The 23,118-nt window shown below is 42.4% G+C and overlaps 3 protein-coding genes across 4 annotated transcripts in view; 2 read left to right on the top strand and 1 right to left on the bottom strand.

The window, feature by feature from the left end:
• KCTD9 (potassium channel tetramerization domain containing 9) overlaps positions 1-3,624 on the top strand; it is a 38,355-nt gene extending 34,731 nt beyond the window's left edge. For both annotated transcript variants that reach the window (XM_021698785.1, XM_021698784.2), the window contains one exon: positions 1,723-3,624. In XM_021698785.1, coding sequence (XP_021554460.1) covers positions 1,723-1,839 — 117 coding nt within the window. In that variant the 3' untranslated portion in view covers positions 1,840-3,624. The remainder of the gene's footprint in view (positions 1-1,722) is intronic.
• A 4,132-nt stretch (positions 3,625-7,756) lies between these two features.
• GNRH1 (gonadotropin releasing hormone 1) lies at positions 7,757-10,909 on the top strand. Its single transcript, XM_021698974.1, has 3 exons — positions 7,757-7,909; positions 9,181-9,276; positions 10,868-10,909. Exons 1-3 carry the CDS (start codon positions 7,757-7,759, stop codon positions 10,907-10,909), a joined length of 291 nt encoding a protein of 96 aa, XP_021554649.1.
• Positions 10,910-18,384: 7,475 nt separating this feature from the next.
• Positions 18,385-23,118, bottom strand: part of DOCK5 (dedicator of cytokinesis 5) — a 113,505-nt gene continuing 108,771 nt past the window's right edge. Inside the window, exons 43-46 of the mRNA XM_044912561.1 lie at positions 21,096-21,264; positions 20,299-20,437; positions 19,164-19,267; positions 18,385-18,586 (exon numbers count right to left, since the gene is read on the bottom strand). Coding sequence (XP_044768496.1) covers positions 18,482-18,586; positions 19,164-19,267; positions 20,299-20,437; positions 21,096-21,264 — 517 coding nt within the window. The 3' untranslated portion in view covers positions 18,385-18,481. The remainder of the gene's footprint in view (positions 18,587-19,163; positions 19,268-20,298; positions 20,438-21,095; positions 21,265-23,118) is intronic.

The following is a 23,118-nucleotide window of genomic DNA, read 5'->3' as shown; positions in this document are numbered from 1 at the left end:
ATAGAGAGAGCACTCAAGCAGGGGGACCAGCAGGCAGAGGGAGAAGCAGGCTCCCCGCTGAGCAGGGAGCCCGATGCGGGGCTCGATCCCAGGACTCTGGGATCGTGACCTGAGCTGAAGGCAGATGCTTAACCAACTGAGCCACCCAGGCAGGCGCCCCTTATTGTGTTTTTCTTAAGTTTTAATTCCAAACAGAATTAAATGGGGTCAGATTATTTTTTTAACTACTTGAGAAATTTAAAAGATATCCAGGTTTGAAATCAGGTTCAAAGAAAGCCTGTTCTAAATCGGAATCATATTCTTTTTGAATCTCATGTCCATGCATCTCTTTCATCAGAATTCTGTATGTTGTCTTGACTTGCGAATGCAGCTAGCCGACTTCAGCGCTGTTGATGGGTCTCTCGGTGCTGTCCAGTAGCACTTTTTGCAATGCTAGACACGTTCTAAATCTGTTTAGTACAGTAGCAACCAGCTACTAGGGCTGTTGAGCACTTGAAATATGGCCAGTGCTACCGAGAAATGGATTTTTTATTTTATTTCATTTTAATTCATTTAAATACTAATAGCCATGTGTGGCTGTTGCCATCATATTGAACAGTACAGCCCTGTCCCAGAAAATCTGGCCTGGGTTGGATTGGGGAGAATAGGAGGTCAAAATTTGGCTTGTTACTGATTTGTTTCTTTTAATGTTTTTGCCTGTTCTCTTGATAGATTTTAGCCACAGAGTGGCAGGCCCCATTAAACTTAAAGGAAAAAGAACCGGTCTAAGGCCAAAAGTATAAACCTATTATAAGCACAATTATTTAATTTTTTATTGTACTGTCAGACCAAAGATGATGATTTTTCCCCTCTTAGTTTTAGTTAACCATGTAGTCAAAGTCTTCCTGATTGCAACTGATTGCAAAGATTAATCAGGTTGACTGTTGAAGGGCAGCTGGTGACATTCTGTCCTAAAAGGTTATGTGCCATTGCCCACCATCCCCAGGGACTTATCCAAAATCTGTCTCATCTGCCATTCTGTGATCTCAAGAGAAATTTAAAAACCGCTCCCAATTGTGGTGGTAGTTAACCTATTGCTACAGCTTTTGTATACATTTGCTAAAAATCATTGAACTGTGCATATAATTTGGGGGTTTAAAAAAAAGGCAGTTCCCTGCTATAAAAATGTTCGAGTTGAGGAATGGCAAAAATCTCTTACATAATTTAATTTAGTAAGTAAAATCTCTTTTGCTCAGATTTTTTTTAATAGTGTTTCCCAGCCCTGCTCATGCCTTTTGTTGTTGTCATTGTTGGATTGTAGTAAATTTGCATAGATAATATTTACTACATTGCAGTCCATTCTGGGTTTTTTTTTTTTTTTTTTAAGATTTTATTCATTCATTTGACAGAGATAGATACAGCGAGAGAGGGAACACAAGCAGGGGGAGTGGGAGAGGGAGAAGCAGGCTTCCCGCGGAGTGGGGAGCCCGATGTGGGGCTCGATCCCAGGACCCTGGGATCAGCCTTCGGCTGAAGGCAGACGCTTAACGTCTGAGCCACCCAGGTGCCCCTCATTCTGGGTTTTAAATGACTGATTGTAAAATACATGAACGGAAGAAACATGCTTCCTCTTTAACCTTTCTCTCTATTTGTAATGGTCAGCCCCAGGAATCCTTTTGAGAGGGAACAGAGAAGGCCCTAAACCTCCATCTGAATCTCGTGAATATTGTTTTTGTCTTGCAGAACTGTGATCTGTCTGGCTGTGATCTTCAAGAAGCCAACCTGAGAGGTTCCAACGTGAAGGGGGCTATATTTGAAGAGATGCTGACACCCCTGCACATGTCACAAAGTGTCCGATGAGAATTTCAGGGCTGGAGGAAGAAGTCCCAGATGCAAAATGTTTTCCTGATCACTTTTTTTTTCTCCACCCACTCAGTTGTCTAGAAGAAATAACACTGTAAGGGAATAAAAAACAAAAAAAAATTTAGAGCATTATGCTTGTCTCAGCGGTGCATAAAGGAAAAAAGTGACTTTTTTCCACATTCTGATTTTAACAGAGAAGCACTCATGTAATGGATGTAGGGAAGCTAGATTAGCTTGCTGCCTTTTGACTAGAGGTAGGGGGATTTGCCTGGCTTTATGACCAGGAATAGGATCTATTATATTTGCTTTTAAATAGGCATGATGTGGAAATCCATCTTGTTTTGAAATGTACTTGAGGATTTTAATTTATGAAAAGCACAACATATGCAATTATATTTATTGAATCTCTAAATGCAGTATGGATATTTAAATTGTTAAACTTTATGAAAATTTTGCAGAGTTCAGGTTTATTAATAGCTTTAGTGATGCACTCCCCTACTTTAAATACCTGTCACGCTGTGTGAATATGGTGAGATCAGATTTCCCAAGGCTCTCTTTTTCAGGTTCATTTTTATCATGTTTATTTTTTAGAACAAAGCAGTAGCTAAATTAAATCCTCGGTTCTTACTGATTGAGACAGAGTGAAAGGAAAGACATCATTGTCAGCTCAAGTTAAGGTGGAACTCTCCAGATGGACAAAGAATTTACCTATTGCTACAGCTTTTAAATGAGCATCATTAGAATTTCATTTGAAGCAAGTTCCACTCAATGCCAGACCAGGCAATTTTATCCAATTTACACTACTAGCCTTGTCTTCTCCTGTACAGTCAAAACAAGCATAGGAAGATATGTCAAAAGCAAAAAGCCAAGGTGTGTTATTAATTTAATTCAAATGCCAAATAGTTTAAACAGGGCCAGCTTAGAAATAGGTATTAATAAATCCCAGTCCAAGCTATAAAATATGAATGAATATGGCAGTCATCTTTTGGGCCTCAACATAACTGCAGCTAAAACCCTGCAATGGGGAATGAGAGGATTTTAAACTGACAGTTTGATTATAGCCATCAAAAACTGAAATAAGAATAAAGGCATTCAGCTGGTCCAAGATGTAATACCAATCAGTCAGCACCTGTGGGTCTTTGACTTCTATTTTCTGGTTTCATTTAAAGAAATTCTAGCCTGATTTTCTTGAGTCCTCATCTCTGCGGTAGCAGAGACAGGGCCTGTCCTCTCTTACCATTAACCCTTGTCCTTATGTCTGCCCCAAGAGCAGGGATATAAGCTGTGTCCAAATAGGTTCTGAATTCTACAAACTCATCAGTTTGAAGCAATGAATCATTAAAAATTACTTTGTCTCCTCTGGGAGAATGACATGTCTTCAATATTCACGTCGCTTCTTCTTCTATATATACATATGCAAAGCTTTCCTTAACAGTAAAGGGTACAACATGAATAGTGGGAGATCGGACCTTTACAAGTGAGGGAAAGCAACTTCAGAAATGAATTATTTTCTTTGCTTTATTATTTTTACCAAGACAGAGAAGTATTGTATTGAGAGATATCTATTTTCATAATCAATATATGCCTAAATTATATTTAAATCATTTCACTCTGTACTATATATTTTCAAGAATTATAGAATGTGTTGTTCATCCACTTAAGGGTACCTCTGTAGACGTAACTGAAAACTGCAGAAGAATCTGAAAGATCTAAACGTGGTTTGCTTAGCAACTGCGGATTTGGGATCTAATGTACACTGCATTAATAAATGATGTGAAATGTTGAAAAGGAGTTTCTTGTCATGCTTTTGAAAATCAGCACTTTACCATATTTTGCTTACATTTCTTCAACATATGTTGATGACCAACCCCACGGATCTGGGTGGAAAAGGAAATGCAACACTTACAACCGATTAGTCCCTTGGAAAGTGCCATTAAAGTAAATTTACTTCTTAAAGCGTGATTATTTTATGACCCTCTTTTTAAAATCCACCATGCTAACAACACAGAGATTTCATTAATTCTGAAACGACAAGACTGCCTCCCGATAATTCATCTAATTTGGGTTACTGTTTAGCTGATGAACATTACAAGTTAGCTTTATTAGGTTAAGAACATTTTCCCCAAAACATTCTCACCTGACTCCTGGGAGAGAAAATTTTGAGGGAGGAGTTTCAAAATAGTAAAACTTCTATTAAACCTAGTGATGGAACATGTCTGTACACAGGTAGAAATACAGTTGGAGTGGGGGACTAGAAAAAATTTTTAACCTAATTAGATTACCTACATGGATAAAATTCAGTATTTGTGTAATTGTTCAGAGCCACGGATATTACGTTGTAATATAATCTAGTTCTTCCAACTACAGTTTCAAAAAAATTTTAGTAGGAAATAATAAAGGTTACATAAATCAGGTCTTGGGATATTTTCCCCAGTTGCTCATTTTATGAATCGGTGACTTATACTGTAAATCTACCCCGATGTCAACTTCAAATCATGTTTAATGAAAAGCCCTAGAATTTCATTAAATTTCCAAGGAGGTATTATCTTTAAAATTAAAAGGTACACCTCTGCGAAGAAACGTGGTTACATTTTCTGTACAAAGCACCTTATGCAAGGATTAATTCTCTGAAAGCCTTTCACAACCTTTATGTCAGCAGGAGTTCACCATGGATTCCTCCTGCTGAGATTTTACATTAGGGCAAAAAAGAGGCTTGCATCCGTCACTCATCAAGATTACAGAATCATTACTGTAGCACTTTAATAGTTTTGAGGTGTTTCTTTTAATAATGTTGAAAATGAAACCATTTTCCCTCTAAAGCCATACACTTTAAGATCTGGAAATTTCTAAATTGAGAAAAAATTTATGACAACTATAAAATCCAATTACTTAAAGCCAGTTTACTAAATTAAGCTTCATGATAAACGGGATCTATCCTTAGAACTATGAAAAGGTTCAAAGTTTGTCACTAAACATCGAAATTCCATTAATTTCATATTTGATGTCTTGATAACTGTAGAAAATAAATCTGGCCTTTGCCCTTGAGATCTATGTGCCCTAAGAATACGACACAGATTTGGCATAGAGCATACTCCATGTGGCTGTGTCCATTCAAAAATTTCAAAACATGTTTCAAAAGTTTAATACCAACTGATAGAAATAAGCTACAAGAAATCCACCGATGCTTAACCAAAGATAAGTGCTTAACATTACCGTAAGGGTCAGACGTCTTAACTCCCATTTCCTGAGTCCTGTCCAATGACCACATCTGCTTAAGCAACACTGTTAGAAGCACACCTCTTTCAGCAAATAGAAAATCAATTGGACAATTTGAACACTGTTCAAACATAATGAACTCTTGTTGAAAAAGAGCCTCTCATTACCTTTGTATTACAGTGAGGTAAGTCTCATGTCAAAATGGCACTTAAATTATTCAGTGTCTAAAGAAATAATTAAAATAATTTAAATGAAATAAATCACTTTTTTTTTTTTTTAATTCCCCTCCTTGCAAGTATACTTGAAATTTTCTCTACCCTATCGTGAGACTCTGACAACCGCCACAGAAATGGCTGGGGAAAGCAGGGAGTTAATTTGCCCTCCACATTGCTCTTTATGCTGACATCCTTGCAAATGTAATCGTTCCAGAAAACACTGGGCAATGACTGATTGGTTCAGATCCTACCAGAGGAGAAACTGCCAATCCCAGCTCTAAAACGAACAAATAGCCAGTGATTTTTAACCATTTTACTACTGAGCTAATGTAATAGGCCTCACAGACAATTGTACAGGAAGGTTTAATTCTATGTCAGATAAAACACATCTTTGGTGCAGAAATAGAGGAAGCATTAAGCCTAATCTGGTTTAAAGGTCCTTACTTTTCATTCATTCATTCATTCGAACTTAAACTTATTGAATGCTGACTAAATGTCAGGGATTTAACAGGTGTTTAAATAAGATGGGATCCTTGACTGTCATGAGTTACAACCCAGGGGTAGATTAGGGTAAGAGAATCATGCATTCAGATAAATGTAATAAAGAGTAATGGCTCTATCTTTTTTTGGTAAATGTTTATACTGTGTAAATAAAATATCCCAAGGGTCCGCCACTGGGTTGGAACATCTATCTGTAAATTTGGATAATGATACCCACTTGGCAGGACTGTTGTAATGAGAGAGGTTGGTCTCATTCACATGCCAGTTAACTACCATTTCTCACCTTGGTGTTCCCACTGTCTTTAGCACAGTGATTTGTATATTTTAACTCAATAAATATCTACTGAAATGAGTCAAACTGTCCACCCACCAGGTGGTCTTGGGCTTAGTGTATTCTAACTACAATGTTTCTCCTTAGCTTTTTGATGCTATAGAAGGCTTTACAGATAAGTCAAGGCAGGAACCTGGTGGGGAGGAGACTGGGGAATTTTCAGACTCACATGATCTACTTACTGTAGGATCCTATATTGGTACAGGTGTAGTGCCAATAATCACTTCTTATTATTTATAAATCAGCTCCTCTTACAAATGAAGAATCGAAGAGCTGAGACCAGCTCCCGGGCATCCTGACTCAGCTTCTTTCTCTAATTACCAAATGGCCTCCTTTGTGAAAGCTTTTCTGTGCGCATTTAACATCACTTAATGTACGACAGCTATTTTCCCTCCGCTCTGGATGGGTCTGTCAGTTTCCTCAAGAGAATACAACCTAGCTAGATTTTAATCTCTGAATTGGGGTCTCAGCTATAAAAGTCTTAGCTGAGGTTTTAATGGCCAAGATTTAAGTACATTTAATAGGTACACCAGTGGGTGTTCCAATTACATACACTATTAAAGGGCTTTATGTGAATAGGATTAAAAAAAATTACTATTTAAAAAACCCCCATAGTCCATGTGCAGTATAATTTACCAGCAGGAAAGATTTCAGTCCTGGAAAAGTTTCATATAAAAAGGAAGCTAAGAAAATGAAAAATCACAGTACTCTACAAACTCGAAAAGAAGCTCGGGATTCTTTTGGCTCTTTGTTCGCAAACAGGTAAAACGCTTTGTATTTCTAGCACTTGTTTTGAGACCACATGCTTTCGTCTGTCTATAGGGCATTTTACACCCAAAGAGCTAAATCCAGGCATGACGGTATCTAAAGAAACCTTGACCTTCGTGGTCCTTGTCACCCAGGGCCACAGAGGATCCAGGCTTTGGGGAATAATTACAACAGCTCATCGACCAGTATTTGATTTTGTCTTTAGTCTCTTTCCCATCAGATGAAAATTAACTTGAAGACATTGTGAGAATTCCTCTTGTCATTAGCTAATTCAAGGCCGCCTTGGCCATGGAGGCATCTGGCCTGGGGCTTGGTGCTTTGAGAGGTGTTGAGTTCTCTCTCACGCTCACAGATGGCCCGGCCAGCACTTACGTGTGGAAGAACTCAGCAAAATGTAATTAGTGCCACAGTGTATGCATTTGATGTCATACAACTTTATATTAGCCAGAGATTCCTAGCAGGAGCTACCTTTCCAAGCAGATGGCCCAATTCTCTTTATCTCAGGAATTGATACAGTTGAAAACGAATCTATGGGGGAGTTGTGTGTGTGTGGGAGGGGTGGGGGAATGTTAAGGCAAAAAAGGCGAACTTGATAAGGGTAGGAATCAGGGAGTTTGTGTAACCAAATAAATACTAAAAATAAAAATAGACTAGCTTAGTACGAAAACGTACTGAGCATGGAAGTTCCAAGTACTGCCTTTCTCCCCAGTGGCTAAGAAACCCAAGGCAAACACATGGGGATGTGTGTTTCAGCGTGCGTGTGAAAGCAGGCAACTGCCACTTCCGCCTTCTGCAGGCTTAGCATAGAAACGTTAGGCTTCTCACCAGAAAGGTCTTGACTTCTCGCTCAACCCAGTCTGGGTCTATTCTCACTGTTGCATTGATGTTCCTTAGAATGGAGCCGATTCCAAAACTTGTAGCTGGACTTCTCCTGCTGACCTTATGTGTGGTGGGCTGCCAAGGCCAACACTGGTCCTATGGACTACGTCCTGGGGGGAAGAGGAATGCTGAAAATTTGATTGATTCTTTCCAAGAGGTAAGGCTCTTTCATCATCAAAATAAGACATGGCTTATGTGATTCAGTTCACGTTAACATTCTGTGTGTGCCCCAACCATGCTACGCTGGGCTCCAGGTACCCCTGGTATTCTGGGGGAGGTGAGACATGTGCAAAGGCAAGTCCCATCCCTGCTTTCTATTCAGACAGGAACAATTCCTAGAGAATACAGCAACAGGTGCGAAGTAGCGTGTCGCACTCTGAATATCTAGAATTGCCAAAGGAATTTGAAACGATGGGATGGACCCAAGGTCTCCAGAGCAAGATGATTCCTTGGGATTTGGAAAGAAAATCTTAGAACTTCTGCTTATTATTATTTTTTTCTTATTTTGTCTTTTAAAAGTATCTATGATACTAGGTCAGTGTACATTCCCATAACTTATAAATAAGTATTCTTCTCAAGAGTGCATGCCCTATCATTTCTTTTTACTGAAACGGGCATTTAGGCAAAGAACTTGGAGGCTGCTAGTGGGGATAGGGTTAGCAAGCTCAAGGACACAAAATATATACTGGGAAATATCCTGGATTTTATTTCACATACATTGATTTCAGTACTAGTACCAGCACTAACATAGGGTACATGGTTTTTTATCTATAAAATGAGACTTCTTGGGGTCATGTAAGGATCACATGAGAGAGGCCTTAGATATTAGCTGGCTACCCCCCAAAATGATAGTGGATTAATAAAAATAGTTGTTATTGGTTTCTTAAATTAATGGAAAACGAACAGAACCTAAAGGATGAGCAATTCGGGCCTAGGACACTTAATATAGTGCCGAGAAAAGGAAACTAGAAAAACTTAAAATCATTTAGCTTTCTTTTTGGAGAAATAACAAAGATAATTTAGTATGAAATAAAGATGCCCGGGAATCTGAAGTCTCCTCTCCATAGATTATATGTGAAGTAACTTATTTAACTTATTTAACTATGACATATTTAGTAAAAACTAGAAAATAAAAATCACACCTATTCATAACTAGAAGCTCCTGGACTTTTCGTATACTATCCCTTCATGAGGTTCAAAGTACTTCATTCTCATCATCTCTAGAGAGAAAATATTCTCTCCTTACTAACACTACCCCCAGAACATCCCACCCCTCTGTATAAATGCCTCAGGGCGGATCTATGTTCTTAAATCCTCGTCCCACAATTCCCTTGACCTCACTCGCCACACACAGTTCTTGGTGAAAGTGGAAAATACCATTCCATTCCATTTATCTCCAACAGCAAGAATCACGTTCTTTTTCCTCAGATAGCCAAAGAGCTTGATCAACCAGCAGAACCTCAGCGCTTGGAATGCACCATCCACCAGCCCCGATCTGCCCTCAGGGACCTGAAAGGAGCTCTGGTGAGTTACAGCGGTAACAACATGGAGCTTTAGAGATGGAAAGGTCCTTGGTGCCACTTAGGGCAACCACCTCTCGGCCTCTGTGGGGCTTACCGTCCTGACTGCTTGAATTCCTCCCGGGGTAGGGCCTCACTGTTTTTGTGACACCCTCTCTCAGTGGGTAGACAGTACTAATGGTTAGAACTTTTTCCCCTTAAATTGAAATCTCTCTGTAACCTTTACCCCCTAACCTTTGGGGGTACCCTTGGTTCTATCCTTTGGGATGACTATTACATTTCTTCCCACTGTTACATGTCAGTTCTTCACTTATATTCATCGACCACTGTCCCCTCCCCCCCCCACCGACTCTTCTAATCTAGGCTAATCCACACCTCTCCACGGCATTCCTTAATTCTTCACCAGTGTTCTTGGTATGACATGGTTTTTCCCTGGAAAAATGTAGAAATCAAAAATGGTGCTCTACTTTATTTTTTTTTCCCCCTTTGGAATAAAAAATTCCAAACTAGTAAATTTGTAATTCAGAGCCACATATTTGATTTCCAGTTTTCTGACTGGATTCTAACAATCTCCAAATTCCCGCCCAAAATGGGAATCTGCTAACTTGATGCAGGTTTTTGATAACAAGAAAGAAAGTATACAGAGCGCTGAATAGAGAGGTTGAATCTTGAGCTCACTGTTGGTGCCCTCTGAGCTCCCATGGTCCCCTTGTTTGCAGCAGTTAGGGGCACTGACTTAGCACCTGTGCCCAGGAGCAGGGAAAGCCTGAATAAATCATATAAACACAAGCTAGGGCTTTCATTTTGTCCATTGACCTCAACTTCCACACCCACAGTTCAAAAAAACAAGCAGACAGACATCTTTATTGGCTTTCTGTGTCTACTCCTACTTACCACATAATAAAAATGATAGCAAGCAGTGACATTTCCCAAACGTGACCTTAGAAAGAAGGTATTGAGGCAAAAGCTAGGTTAATAAATAACAAACTGAGATCAGGGGCACCTGGGTGGCTCAGTCGGTTGAGTGTGTCCACCTTTCGGTTTCAGCTCAGGTCATGATCTCAGGGTCGTGGGATTGAACCCCACATCGGGCTCCACACTCAGCATGGAGTCTGCCTGTCCCTCTCCCTCTGCTGCCCCCCACCCCACCCCACTCACACGCGTGCTCTCTCTCTAAAATAAATAAAATCCTTAAAAACAGATCAAACCTTTCTTTCACCTCCTTCACATCCTATCCTTAAACTATTAATGTAGATCTTATGTTTATTAAACAACTTAGAAACACACGATCTGTTATATCTCCCCAAGACTTTTTTGTTTGTTTTTAATTATGTTATGTTAATCACCATACATTACATCATTAGTTTTCGATGTAGTGTTCCATGATTCATTGTTTGCGTATAACACCTTGTGCTCCATGCAGTACGTGCCCTCTTTAATACCCATCACCAGGCTCTCCAAGAGTTTCTAGTGCACAAAAATAAATGGATCTGTTCTTTCTATATCGATATTTTGGAAATTAAGATTTCAAAAGCATAGTGAAATTCAGCTAGTAAAATCAACCATGATACATTTTTTGCTCATGTATATTTTAGGAAAGTCTGATTGAAGAGGAAACTGGGCAGAAGAGGATTTAAACCCACTGAACCAGAAGGATTGACAACTATAATTCTGATGTTGAAACTTGTGACTCATTTAACATCTGTAAATTGTGTGAATTTCAGATATGCTTACGCTAAATTCACATATTTCATGGTGAAGTGCTGTGTTGTGAATAAAGTGGCATAAATGTTAAGTCTTCCTCTAAGGCAGAACTCTGGTGGGGGAGGGGCACCATAAGCCCACAAAGGGGAGAACTCTGAGTGTGGGGCTAGGAGACAGGAGAGAACATAAAGCTGACATTATTGTTGACTAAAGAAATCTGGCTCTCCTCCGCCACCACCCTGCCCCAAGAACAGTCACCTATTGGGCCGGGCCCCCAGATCTGATACAGCAACAGTTTTCTGTGGGGTTGTAGCTTGATTTTTGACTATACTCCACAGAAGTGAGGCCACGGCCATTTCTCCCACTTGAAAAGCACTTCCCTTCCCAGACTGCCTTCGGATCCCTTTGGAAGTTAACTGGAACCTGAGAGGCCTCGGGAGAGAGGAGGCTGTGCTGGGCCCCAAGTCCAACGCTCCTGCTTCTGCATGGGGTCCCCTGTGCTCACCACAGCCAGCCGTGCAGGTGGAGGCCTGGGACCCGGGCCTGAAAATAATAGTGTTCATCTGCCAGATCTTGGTGACCTCTCTTGAGAAAGGCTTTGGAGCATAGTCTGTTGAAGACAGAATTCAGGTATTCCCGTGCACCCTGGTCAAATAGTGTTGCCACCATTCACTCTCCACAAAGACCAGCATCAGGTTTGTGCAGGGACAGATGCATAAACATTTTCCTTAACCGTCGTAGTGACCTTGGAAATTAGCGATTCTTGTCTTCCCTTTAGAAGGAGGAGACGAGGGCTTAAGGGACCCACTCAGTTCCGTCGGGGTACATGGGCAGGGCTCCTACCATGCACTAGGAAGAACAGCTGATAGTATTAGACTGGAAAGCCAGTATGTATTTTGTTAGTTGGTTATATTTTGTTAATTGGAGCTGAAACAGGATCCTGGGGCTCATGTATCGCCTTCATTTACTGGGGGCCATTTCGCTATGGGGTCCCAGACACTATGACATCAGTTCTCAATTATCCTCCTAACTTCCAAGTGATTATGAGACCATTTGAAAAACTCAGATTTCAGATAAGTTGCCTGATGTCACAGCGACAAACTGAGCCTATGTTCACATGGCAACAATCCGGGCCCTTGCCCTGTTTCACTCAGACAGACAGTACCTTCCTCCTCCTCTCCCTGCCTCTCCATCTCAAAAAAGGGTCTGTGTTAAGGAATTTGAACTAGGGTCAGAAATAGTCCAAAAACCCTCCTTTTTTAATACAGATCAGCACAATGCTAGATTCCCCAAATATCTCCATTTGAAGAATCTTTAAAACTCAATCGAAGAACTTCCTTACTCCCCCCCCTTTTTTTTTTTTTTAAGATTTTGTTTATTTATTTGACAGAGGGAGACACAGTGAGAGAGGAAACACAAGCAGGGGGAGGAGTGGGAGAGGGAGAAGCAGGCTTCCCGCTGAGCAGGGAGCCCGGTGCGGGGCTCGATCCCAAGACCCTGGGACCATGACCTGAGCCGAAGGCAGACGCTCAACGACTGAGCCACCCAGGCGCCCCCTAACTCCTCCTTTAATAAAATTAAGCAGAGATGTAGTTCACAACCTACTTTGTGGAACAAAAGGCAAAACTGCATATTTTCACTAATCAATACATACAAGGCAGGGGCTTCCATCTGCTAATCGCTCAGTAACTATTTTTTGGTTATTAAAAACAATACCATTGGGGCACCTGAGTGGCTCAGTCGGTTAAGCGTCTGCTTTCGGCTCAGGTCATGATCCCAGGGTCCTGGGATCGAGCCTCCCATCGGGGTCCCTGCTCAGCAGGGAATCTGCTTCTTCATCTCCCTCTGTCGCTCCCCCCTGCTTGAGTTCTCTCCGTGAAATAAATAAATATTTAAAAAATAAAATAAAAAATTAAAAAAAATACCATTTACAAACTTTATGTTAGTTAACACATTTAAAAGAACAGGGTAACACTTATTTTTTAAAGATTTTATTTATTTATTTGAGAGAGAGGGAGAAAAAACGAGCAGGGTTTAGGAGCAGAGGGAGAGGGAGAAGCAGACTCCCCGCTGAGCAGGGAGCCCGACACGGGGCTCGATCCCAGAACCCTGGGATCATGACCCCAGCCAAAGGCAGATGCTTAACTGACTGAGCCACCCAGGTACCCCTCAGTCACTTATTTTTTACATTCTGTTGGAGTCTGTGAGCTTCCCTGAATGGGCTACAAAGACGCTCATGCAGCGACCTGATGCGGATGTGAGAGGCTCAGGATGGCATCCAGGGGTTTGCGACTCACATGAACATGTTGGGTATTTGATTCTCAAATGGCCAAATGCCAAAGGAGGAGAGTGCAAATGACCCCTTTATAACATTTTACACATCTTCCTGGATTTGAAGAACTCTCTACATCCTCAACGCAACTTCAAAAAAGGGCCTGTAGCCTTTTAAAAGAAAGGGTGGGGAAACATACCAAAAGCTCCCTTTAATAAGTTCTCAAATATCTTTCAATGATCTAGCGTCAAAAACAGTGGCTTGAAGATAGACTATTTTAGCAATGGGTTTAGAAGTTGCAGTATCCTGGAGGTGACTGGGAAAAAGCCAAGAATCACTGTATGAAATAACAGCGCTTATTACATTTTGACAGTGAATGGTGCTCTAAAGTAGTATTTTTCACTGGGAACTGTAGATCCAAAATGATTCCCCAGGCTTACTGATTCAGTCTTAGGGGCCCAAACCATTTGCATGTTTAACATGCCAGGGATTCTTATGTACACAGTGGGGGCATATTATTGCCCTGAAAAGCAATAGATGGCAGATGTTTAAAAGCACTGGGACATTTTCTTAAACGAAAAAAAAAAAAAAAAAAAATCTTAGGCATAAGCCCAGGACTTAAAACAGTGTGGCTATTCTAATTGAAGTGTGGCCGTCCCCTCTCCCCAGTGCGACACACCACCAGCAGGGAGTTTAAGAAATGAATATCCATTTTGAACACCGATTTTCTCAGGGTGTTATTTCCTCTAAGGTAGTGGTGATTTTCAGCCTTGGCCAAACGTTGGAATAACACTGGGGAGATGTAAAAGGAATATGGTGTCTGGGTCATGCTCCCCGCTCTTGGAAATTGATTTAATTGGTCTGGGGTGTGACCTCTTCCCTGGTGATACTAAGGTTCAACCTAGTTTGAGAACCGGTTCCTATCCTTCCCAAGTTAAGTTACTAGCTACTCCTTTGATTTCCCTTTGCAGTGAATGAAGAAACAGCCCATCACATTAAATGAATTGTTGTCAGAAGCCATCAGCTCCGATGCCAAAGGGATGCATGGAGAGGGGTTGAGGGGAGGGAAGAACCAAATGGTCGGTGGTTCTTCTTGCTTCCATGACCCCACAGCACAAGTCTAAACTAACAGGACCTGTAATAATGACAGGAGGCCAGAGGGACTGGGTGTGATGTGTCACAAAGGAGGTGTCGATAAAGAAAAGTTCAGGAATGATTTCGTTTCTTTAACGTAAGGGTAAAAACAGACTAAACACGATAAGCTTCAAAATACATTTCCATTTTTTAATTTAAAAAATAAATAACAGCAAATTTGAACAAAATTTTTCTACTTCAATGCACATCTTCCTAACAGTCCATGTTTGAAATCCAATTAGTTTACAAAATCCTGGCAACCCAGCCTTTGACAAAGTCTGGATGAATAACTTACAAAATCTGACTAATAGATGAGTTTAGGCAGCATATGTGGGAGACCAGCATTGGTTAGCCTGAAATCATCAACTTAAAGGAAAACTTTTTCTTTTTGTAGGTTATAACTGGTGGTTCCATGCTCAACCCACCCAAAGAGGAACTTACCTTTTCCAACTAATTTTAAAATCCCACTTGGTCAATGGCGTGTGGGCCTAAAAGCTGTTGTACAGAAACTTCGTTGCCTTCGGATTCTCTCTTTCTCATTCACTTAGAATCAAAGAAAGCGAGGGCCGAAAGGATTCTAAAAATCACATAGCTTCGGATATATATGTTTTACATGAGGAAAATGAGGCCCAGGGACTGACTATAAATCGACTTGCCAAATGGTACATGGTCTTTACTGTCCTGTTCTGTGTTGATGGTGGGGTTTTTCCCCTGTTTTCATTATACCCGAGCAGTGAAAGGAAGGAAGGTACAGCTATGAATGGCCTTCTAAATGCCTTTTGCAGAAGGACAGCAGGGACATGAGGGGAACTTCTGGGGTTCTGGAAGTAGTCTAGGTCTGGATCTGAGAGGTGGCGATGCTGTACACGCCTAGGTCAAGTTTCATCCATCTGTACCCCTAAGATTTGTGCACTTGCCCATATGTATGTTAAGACATGCCTCAATTTTAAAGGAAAAAGGCACCCCATGATCTGGGGGCCAGTGGAGGGGAAGCACTCCCACAGCTTGGAAAAAGTTAACAAAGGTAGATTGTTATCTCAAATCCCGCTTTATCTCTTGTCTTAGGGATCTGCAGGGTCTCCCTGACGGGCGAGAAGGACTACAATTCTGCAATCCACATGGGAGGTGGAAGAGGGGAGGCCCATGGCCCAGCAGCTGTACTGAGGGTTTCACTTTCTCCTAGTCCTACTCTCTTGCCAACCCCACAGCACAACACAGTCTCTGCATACCAGGCTGTTCCCATTGGATACACTGAATTGCCACATCCTGAGAGTCTCGTATGGTGTCTGGCATTCAATAAGAGCTTAATAAATGTTGAATAAAACGATTCTTGAAAAAAAAAAAAATCTCAAAGGAAGACAAGTCACCAGAACAGAGAGAAAGAAAATAGGGGATTAAAAAAAATCCCATAAGGTTGTGACATCCACAAAGGTTGTGACAGTTTGGGGGCTACTTTCAATGTCCTTCAATACTCCAGAGTTCTTATCAAGGGAAATAAAGACCAGTTCTTTCCTCTTTTATTCCTGGACCCTCATCTCTCCTATATGCAATGTAATCATAAGGCATTTCCTTGCAGTCTTCCTCTTCGACTTCAGGACAGATGTGATTTATGATCTTTTGTCAAACATGACTCTTTCTGACCCAATGCCTTCCCCCATGTTCCCTGTAATCTGGTATCCACACCATTACCTAGAATCCTTTCTATTCAGGCAGGAGAGACTTAGTATTTTCATTAAGATAGAAGGGGAATCAGATGGAAAAATGTTCTATTAAAAAAGGGAAGGTACTTGGGCACCAGTGTATCAGACTTCCCCAGCCCCTGATCAAAGACCACACTGCAGAACTCACTTGCACTGCTCTGAAGGGTCATGCTTGAGGTTTGGTATTTTTTGTGACCAGCTTACATCTTTCTATTTGAAAGGCAGCCTGAAAAATCGGGTGAGTGAGATCTACAGATCCCCGCTAGCCAGTCTGCGAGGCAACTTCTCAGAAGCTGCTCTGGGCTCCACAAAAGCCCCATATAACCTTTCCGTTCCTTCTCTTCGTTGAGTTCTTTCCACTAAAATCCTTTTTGGTTCTTAATAACACTTCTTCTTTAGTCATAAATAATTATGTAAGAGATTCTAAAAGATGCCATTTTTTTTTAAAGGGATTGTATGCGCACAGCTAACTTGCACTCACTTTCCAAATTACCTCAGGGGGAAAAAATATCAATAATGCTCTTAGAGAATTCCAGATCTTACTCAGGCCGAGCAGAGGAAAGGATGGATCATTTCGTTCCTACTACTCCACACAGCCGATCTTGTTTGAATCTCATCTGTGTGGCAGGTACTGTTCCCTGTTTCAGAAGGGGAAGAAATGAAGGCTCAGATGATTGCAAAGAATTTAGGGGATTTGCAAAGTTAACAGATGACACAGCTGGGATGGTCGGAGACCAGATGGTTTACTTCCAAAGCCCAGCTTTTCTCTAGTCTATCCCTTTGAAGGTTCCCCTGAGTGGAGGTGAAGAACCACCTTTTCCTCACCACTTTTAAATATGCACACTAACTGCTTGAGGATTGCTGGCCACGTCTTTCCCTGACTCTGTGAACCATTAGCAGGTCTCTTCTAAGAAGGGTGGTATTGAAACGGGTACGCAAAGAAGCAGGCAAGCAAATCCGCATTCTCAGAGGTGAAATCTCTTTCCTCTCTCTCTCTACCTTGGGGCTGGGTAGGTGGGGAAGGGGACTGGGCCCAGTTACCGAAGGGACCCTGGTGAGCTTCCCCACGTGCTGACCTAGGGGATCCACATAAAGCTTTCTACTTTGCCATAAATGTCAAAGTGGTATAGAAATATCCAGGACATTTCCACTGTTGTTCCAACTAGGGGTAGGTATTCATCATGGAGTATGTCAGGGTTGTCTTCTTGATCTAAGTGTTATCTGGGGATAGAGCCTCAATTAGCAAGCTGGGTTGTTAGTAAGAATCTGTAGTCAGATCTTCCGTTTTGTCTACAAAACGAGGGGGTTGTTTGTATGAACTTTAAGGTCCTTCTAGCTCAAAATGTCTCCAACCTTGTGGGGTTTGTGTAGGTGTATGTAATATTTGATCATCTAAATCACCCCATTTCTTCTTCCAAAAGGACTACTGACTTTGTACCATAAACATGTAATCAAATTAATTCCACAATCATGAGGAATAAATAATCAAAGGGAGATATTGCACTGTATTCTCCAGGGTAAAATCAGGGGGCAGAGAGGGGCCGCTGAGCCATCCAAACGGGATCTGGAAGAGAAGCGGCTGAACCCGGGCTTCGAAGTCCCTTCTGTCCAGTGATTTGCACTCAGAGGAGGTAACAGGGCAAGAAACTGTGCAAAAGAAAGAGCTTCAAGGGAGTCTGTAGCAGGAAGGAGTGACTCGGTGTGATGACAGCCAGTGAGTCAGGAGTGCGAGAGCCTCCCAGGAGGGTTCCCACACCACACGTAGTAGCTGGCGTGGGGGCAGACGGGAGCTCGGACCTCACAGTCGAGTCCATGTTTTTTCAACAACGATGACTAGTCACACATGAAAGTAGCCCATCTTCATTACAAAGATGTTCTTTTCCTTAAAGGAGACACAAGCAGACTTCAGGAAGATAGGATTATTTTGGCTACCAAAGTCCCTGATGCACATCTCTTCCAATGTTATTCGGGACATGGTGTGTCCACGTGAGAAAACCAAGTCTCAAGCATAGCTTTTCACAAGCAAAGCAAGAAATCCTTCCAAAGTGGAGGTTCCTGGGGTTGCTCCAAGACCGCCATAGAAGAACGTAGCCAGGCTTCTGTAGGCTGCGGTGGCCTCTGCGCTGGAGGCGGAATTTAATCACGGTGAGGAGATATCTCTCCTTTGAGAAACAGAGGACCCGACCAATTCTGGAATTCATGTGGGCGGGCGGGAGGAGATGTGGCCTTCGGCCTCTTTCAGAGAAGCCTTTCAAAGAACAACCAGTTTTGAGCTGGTACAGCTGACCCCAGATCAGGAAGGGGGTGGGGGGTCAGCCAGAGGCCCTGGGGAATGAGGACAGGGCCTCCTCTCAGCTGTTCAAGGTGTTCAGAGTTCCGGAGACAGGGTGGCAAGATCCTTACTGGGATCCGGGCTCAGAAGAAAGGAAGCCAGATTTCCGAGCTTTGGGAGGTGGTGGGGGTGGGGCTTTGGCTTCTCTGCGGACCGGAAGTGGAGGGGCAATCTGAGGGAGCAGACACAACGGAAGTCAAATGAGTCTTATCTTTCCTCCTGATTCGCTTTCTCCTCCACATTTCTGACACAGTGCTTTCGCTTCTAACTGATCCATCTATGCAGCCTTGGCAAGGAGAAAAGGGAAACAATCCTCATTTAACTTCCCTTGTTCTCCTTGGGTTAATCAGATATACACCAAAATGTTATATCCCCAACACTTGGGCTCTTGGCGTATCTATAGATATGCCATTGAACGAATGCAGGAAACCCATCAGAGGCCATTCCAGAATGACTGTCACTCGCTCGGAAGGAGTAAACTCTTCACATGTGAACCAGAACCCACTGATTTCACTCACCTGTACCCAGGGTGAGGTACAGAGAAAGGCTCTACCTTCGATCTGATGAAAAGGTCTGCTGTATTGCGTTACTTCCCATTAGAAACTCCCCTATCTTTTTATGGTTGCAGGCATGAGTCAAGAAGCGATCAGAGCGACAAATCTACAGGAAACCCGCCTAGCAAAAAGCTTGGAAAACCAGCTTTGCGCTCCTGCGAGTGGGGCGCTCTGACCCCAGCCGTTGTTCCCTACCTCCGCGGAGTTCCTCTGGCTGCTCTCGTAGGGCTTGCTTTTGGGGGGAGGGGGAGGCGGGACAGTAGTAGTCATCAGCCCATCTGTCTGCAAAGATGGGGAGCCTAGAAATGAGACAAAGTAGATGAAGGCAGAGAGAAGAATTCATCAAGGAATCTTACAGAACCTCTGCCTGCCATTTTAACACCTAAACCAACCTGGCCAATCAAATTGCTAAGGTGATATTCTATAGTTTCCATGGACAGAATGGAAACGTCCTCTTTGCCCTCATGACAAATGCAGCACTGTTTGCTCACCAGAAGCTTTCACAAGAAGTTCTGAAGTAAAAATCCATCCCCCCCCAGCTTTTTTTTTTTGCTTAGGGTTTTTACTATTAAGCTGGAGAAGAAGACATTTTCTAGAACTTAGGTATGACTCTATTCTCTGATCTATCCCAAGTGCTTAGAAAAAAAATGTCTGTCACAAAGTAAGCGGTCAATAAATACTGGTTAAATTTAACTGAGCTGTCTTAGTTTGATCATTTAAAGGCTGCAATCTCCATTTCCTCCAGGACACCTTAATTCTCTCTAACTCTTGGTTGACTCCCATGTCCCATGTGGCACGATGATTTACCCCTCCATTCTTTGTACCAAGGGTACCTCGGAATTCTTCTCAGGCCTTGTGTATTGCTGATTCCCCAGGCCTGACTGTAAGCAGTATATGGAATGGGTGTATTTCTTATCCTTTTTTCGGACCCTTTCCTATACAAGGACAGGGCTACCTACTCAGTAGTTTGTAAGTTACTTGCTTCCTGTCTGGTCCCCGTCTGGCTCCACCTCATTTATACCTTCACAAATGGAAAAGGAGTCGTGAGACCCTCTGGGTCACTCTACAGAGAAGGTTAATGAATCCTAGTGACCCAAAGACTCCTTGTCGAACTCTAATTTTGCTATACCCTCTACCACGGAGTGAGCCAACTTTATAATAATCTCATATACTGTGTGGCTGTTCTGGCCAAATATGGTCCAGATCCATACACATACTCCTTTCCCTACTGAAGCAAAGAGAAGGGATATACCTGTATCTCTCTACATCTGTGTGTGTGTGTGTGTGTGTGTGTGTGTATATATAATATATATATATATATATAACTTACTTAGGGTCCTGGTGGCTTTAGGAGTGAGTGGAGGTGGGCTCAAGGGCGTCAACTGAGGAGGTGAAGAACCATGAAATGGCGTCAGCCGATTGTCCGACAACTGGAGACTCTTTGGTCTTTGCGCTTTTCGGGCTGGGCTCTAGTGGGGGGTGGGGCACAGCAAAACATTCTTGCGGTGAGAAAGGCTGAGCTCATCAACACTCCAAACAATCCCGCCTGCTGAGCACCAGCTTGTCAGAGGGCAGATTCCAGAAGCCGCTCTTGAGCTTCCCGCACAGTCATGCGGCGAGCACGGCGAAGACACTGACGGGGAATCACTGGAGCCGACATTCTCTCCTGGCCGGCCATGAGCCTGATTCTGAGCACGGTTAGACCGTGTTATTTGGGCTGGAAAGGAGCCACCCTGATTCTCAGGGAAGGCTGGTCTTGCCACCCTCAACAACTTGCTGTGGCTCATGGAAGAAGAAAAAGCACTTTTTTTTTTTAAGTTAAAAGAAGAGAAATGACAATGTTTGGACTGACTCATGGAACATGGTGGTGAGAACCACAACTCCAAGCATCAGCCCACATGTTTACATTGTGGGTACAAGATCTTGCACCACTGCTGATTTAGACACTCAAATTCTCCCTTTGTACTTTTGTTTTGTTTTTTAAGCAGTCTAAGATCAGACACTGTCACAGGCTGCCGGGTGTGACTCCCAGCTCTGCCGTGAGGCTGTGGGGAAAGCACTAGCAAGTCTCTGGTGCTCCTCAGCTTGTCCCCCCTCCCCCACCCTGACCCCCTGTTGTTGTTTTACCATCAGATCAGGTTCTGGCGCTTTCTCTGCAATGACCTGGGACTTGCTGAGGCTCCAATCTTTTCTCTTGAACTTGCTGATCCGGTTCTCACTGTCCTCTTTGAGGGGCAGATCTTCAACTCTGGCACCTGACGAAGCCCTGCGCTCCATAAGTGGCTCCAGGATTGACCTATCAGCCAAGGGCAAGGATGGAATCACAAAACACTGACCACTTGGCAGTCAAAATGTACTCCCACAAGACCAGGGATTAGGACTCCTCAACCTCATCCTGGCCTGTGACTTCCCTCTCAGGTTCTAAATCTGAATTTCCAACTGCCAACTGGACATCTCAAGGTATCCATGAAATGAGACCATCAAAGTATGAAAGGAAAATATCTTTGAACATTCATCTTATCCCAGGAAGAGAAAGTCTTATTAAATTTACAGGCAAAGATAGAATTCATACAGGAAAAGATGAATAAGCAGCTTTAGACAGTGGAGAACAGCACATGTCCCAGAGACAGACAACCTGTGTTCAAATCCTACCTCTACTTACCTCTTGGGTGATCTTTTTTTTTTTTTTTTTTAAAGATTTTATTTATTTATTTGACAGAGAGATTCACAGCAAGAGAGGGAACACGAGCAGGGGGAGTGGGAGAGGGAGAAGCAGGCTTCCAACTGAGCAGGGAGCCCAATGCGGGGCTTGATCCCAGGACGCTGGGATCATGACCTGAGCCGAAGGCAGATGCTTAACGACTGAGCCACCCAGGTGCCCCTGCTCCTTCATTTCTAAAGGAAAGCTTTGCTGGTTATAATATTGGTTGGCTGTTTTCTTTCTTTTTTTTTTTTTTAAAGATTTTATTTATTTGAGAGAGACAGAGATAGTGAGATAGAGAGCACAAGTGGGGAGGAGAGGGAGAAGCAGGCTCCCCACAGAGCAGGGAGCCCGATGCGGGGCTCGATCCCAGGACCCTGGGATCATGACCTGAGCCGAAGGCAGACGCTTAACAACTGAGCCACCCAGGCACCCCCCTCTTGGGTGATCTTGGGCAGAAAATCTTTTCATACCTCAGTTTCTTTATCTATGAAATGGGGACAATAATAGTACCTACCTCATAAGGCTATCACAAATGCTTAGAACAAGGGTCTAGCATATATGCATGCTCCTGAAATGCTTTTATTACTATGACAGATTTTCAAGCACCATAGTGAAAACTATTTTATTCAAGAATCATGATTAGGGGATGCCTGGGTGGCTCAGTCAGTTAAGCGTCTGCCTTCGGCTCAGGTCATGATCCCAGGGTCCTGGGATCGAGACCCATGTCGGGCTCTCTGCTCAGGGGGAAGCCTACTTCTCCCTCTTCCACTCCCCTTGCTTGTGTTCCCTCTCTCGCTCTCTCTGTCAAAATAAATAAAATCTTTTAAAAAAGTCTTTAAAGAACCACCACCCTAAAATATACTTAAAAAAAAAAAAGGATCATGATTAGGTGCTAGATAGAGAGAGGAAGAGTTTGATGAGAAACAGGATAGTCTCACAAGATTTCCCCATAAATTACTTATTAACTACAAAGGAAAAAAATAGTAACTCAACAGAAAAGAAAATGGACAAAACTTTAACCACATACACGGTCAGTTAACATCACCAATGGGGGACAAATGGACATAATGCACTCCTGGATATGATACCTAAAGGGACACAACATGACACAAAAGTCTATAACTTGACTCCTAAGCACAAGCACACATAAGACAAACCCAAACGAAGGGAAATTCTATAAAATAACTGGCCTGTAATCTTCAAAAATGTCAATATGATGAAAGACAAACTAAGGAAAGGCCAAACTACTTCAGATTAAAGAAGAATAAAGAGGTATGGCCAAACACAGCATGTGATCCCGACTGGGTCCTGTACGAGAAATTGCTCTGTATAAAATACACAGTGGGACAACCGACAGAACTGGAATCCAGGTTAGAGTTTGCAGTATTGCATCAGTGCCAAATCTCCTGAATGGACAGGCATAGGTAGTACGCAGTTATATAAGAC

This window comes from Neomonachus schauinslandi, chromosome 2 (assembly GCF_002201575.2).
Source record: "Neomonachus schauinslandi chromosome 2, ASM220157v2, whole genome shotgun sequence".
In the NCBI taxonomy this organism is placed as follows: domain Eukaryota; kingdom Metazoa; phylum Chordata; class Mammalia; order Carnivora; family Phocidae; genus Neomonachus; species Neomonachus schauinslandi.
The sequence above is the reverse complement of the archived record's forward strand: the minus strand, read 5'-3'. Positions and strand labels throughout refer to the sequence as shown.

Excerpts from the sequence above, each read along its gene's own strand:
- GNRH1 (XM_021698974.1), top strand. The coding sequence starts at position 7,757 with ATGTTCCTTAGAATGGAGCCGATTCCAAAACTTGTAGCTGGACTTCTC. Across the intron at positions 7,910-9,180 it reads TGATTGATTCTTTCCAAGAG|ATAGCCAAAGAGCTTGATCA; the intron begins GTAAGGCTCTTT and ends CTTTTTCCTCAG. Across the intron at positions 9,277-10,867 it reads GGGACCTGAAAGGAGCTCTG|GAAAGTCTGATTGAAGAGGA; the intron begins GTGAGTTACAGC and ends TGTATATTTTAG.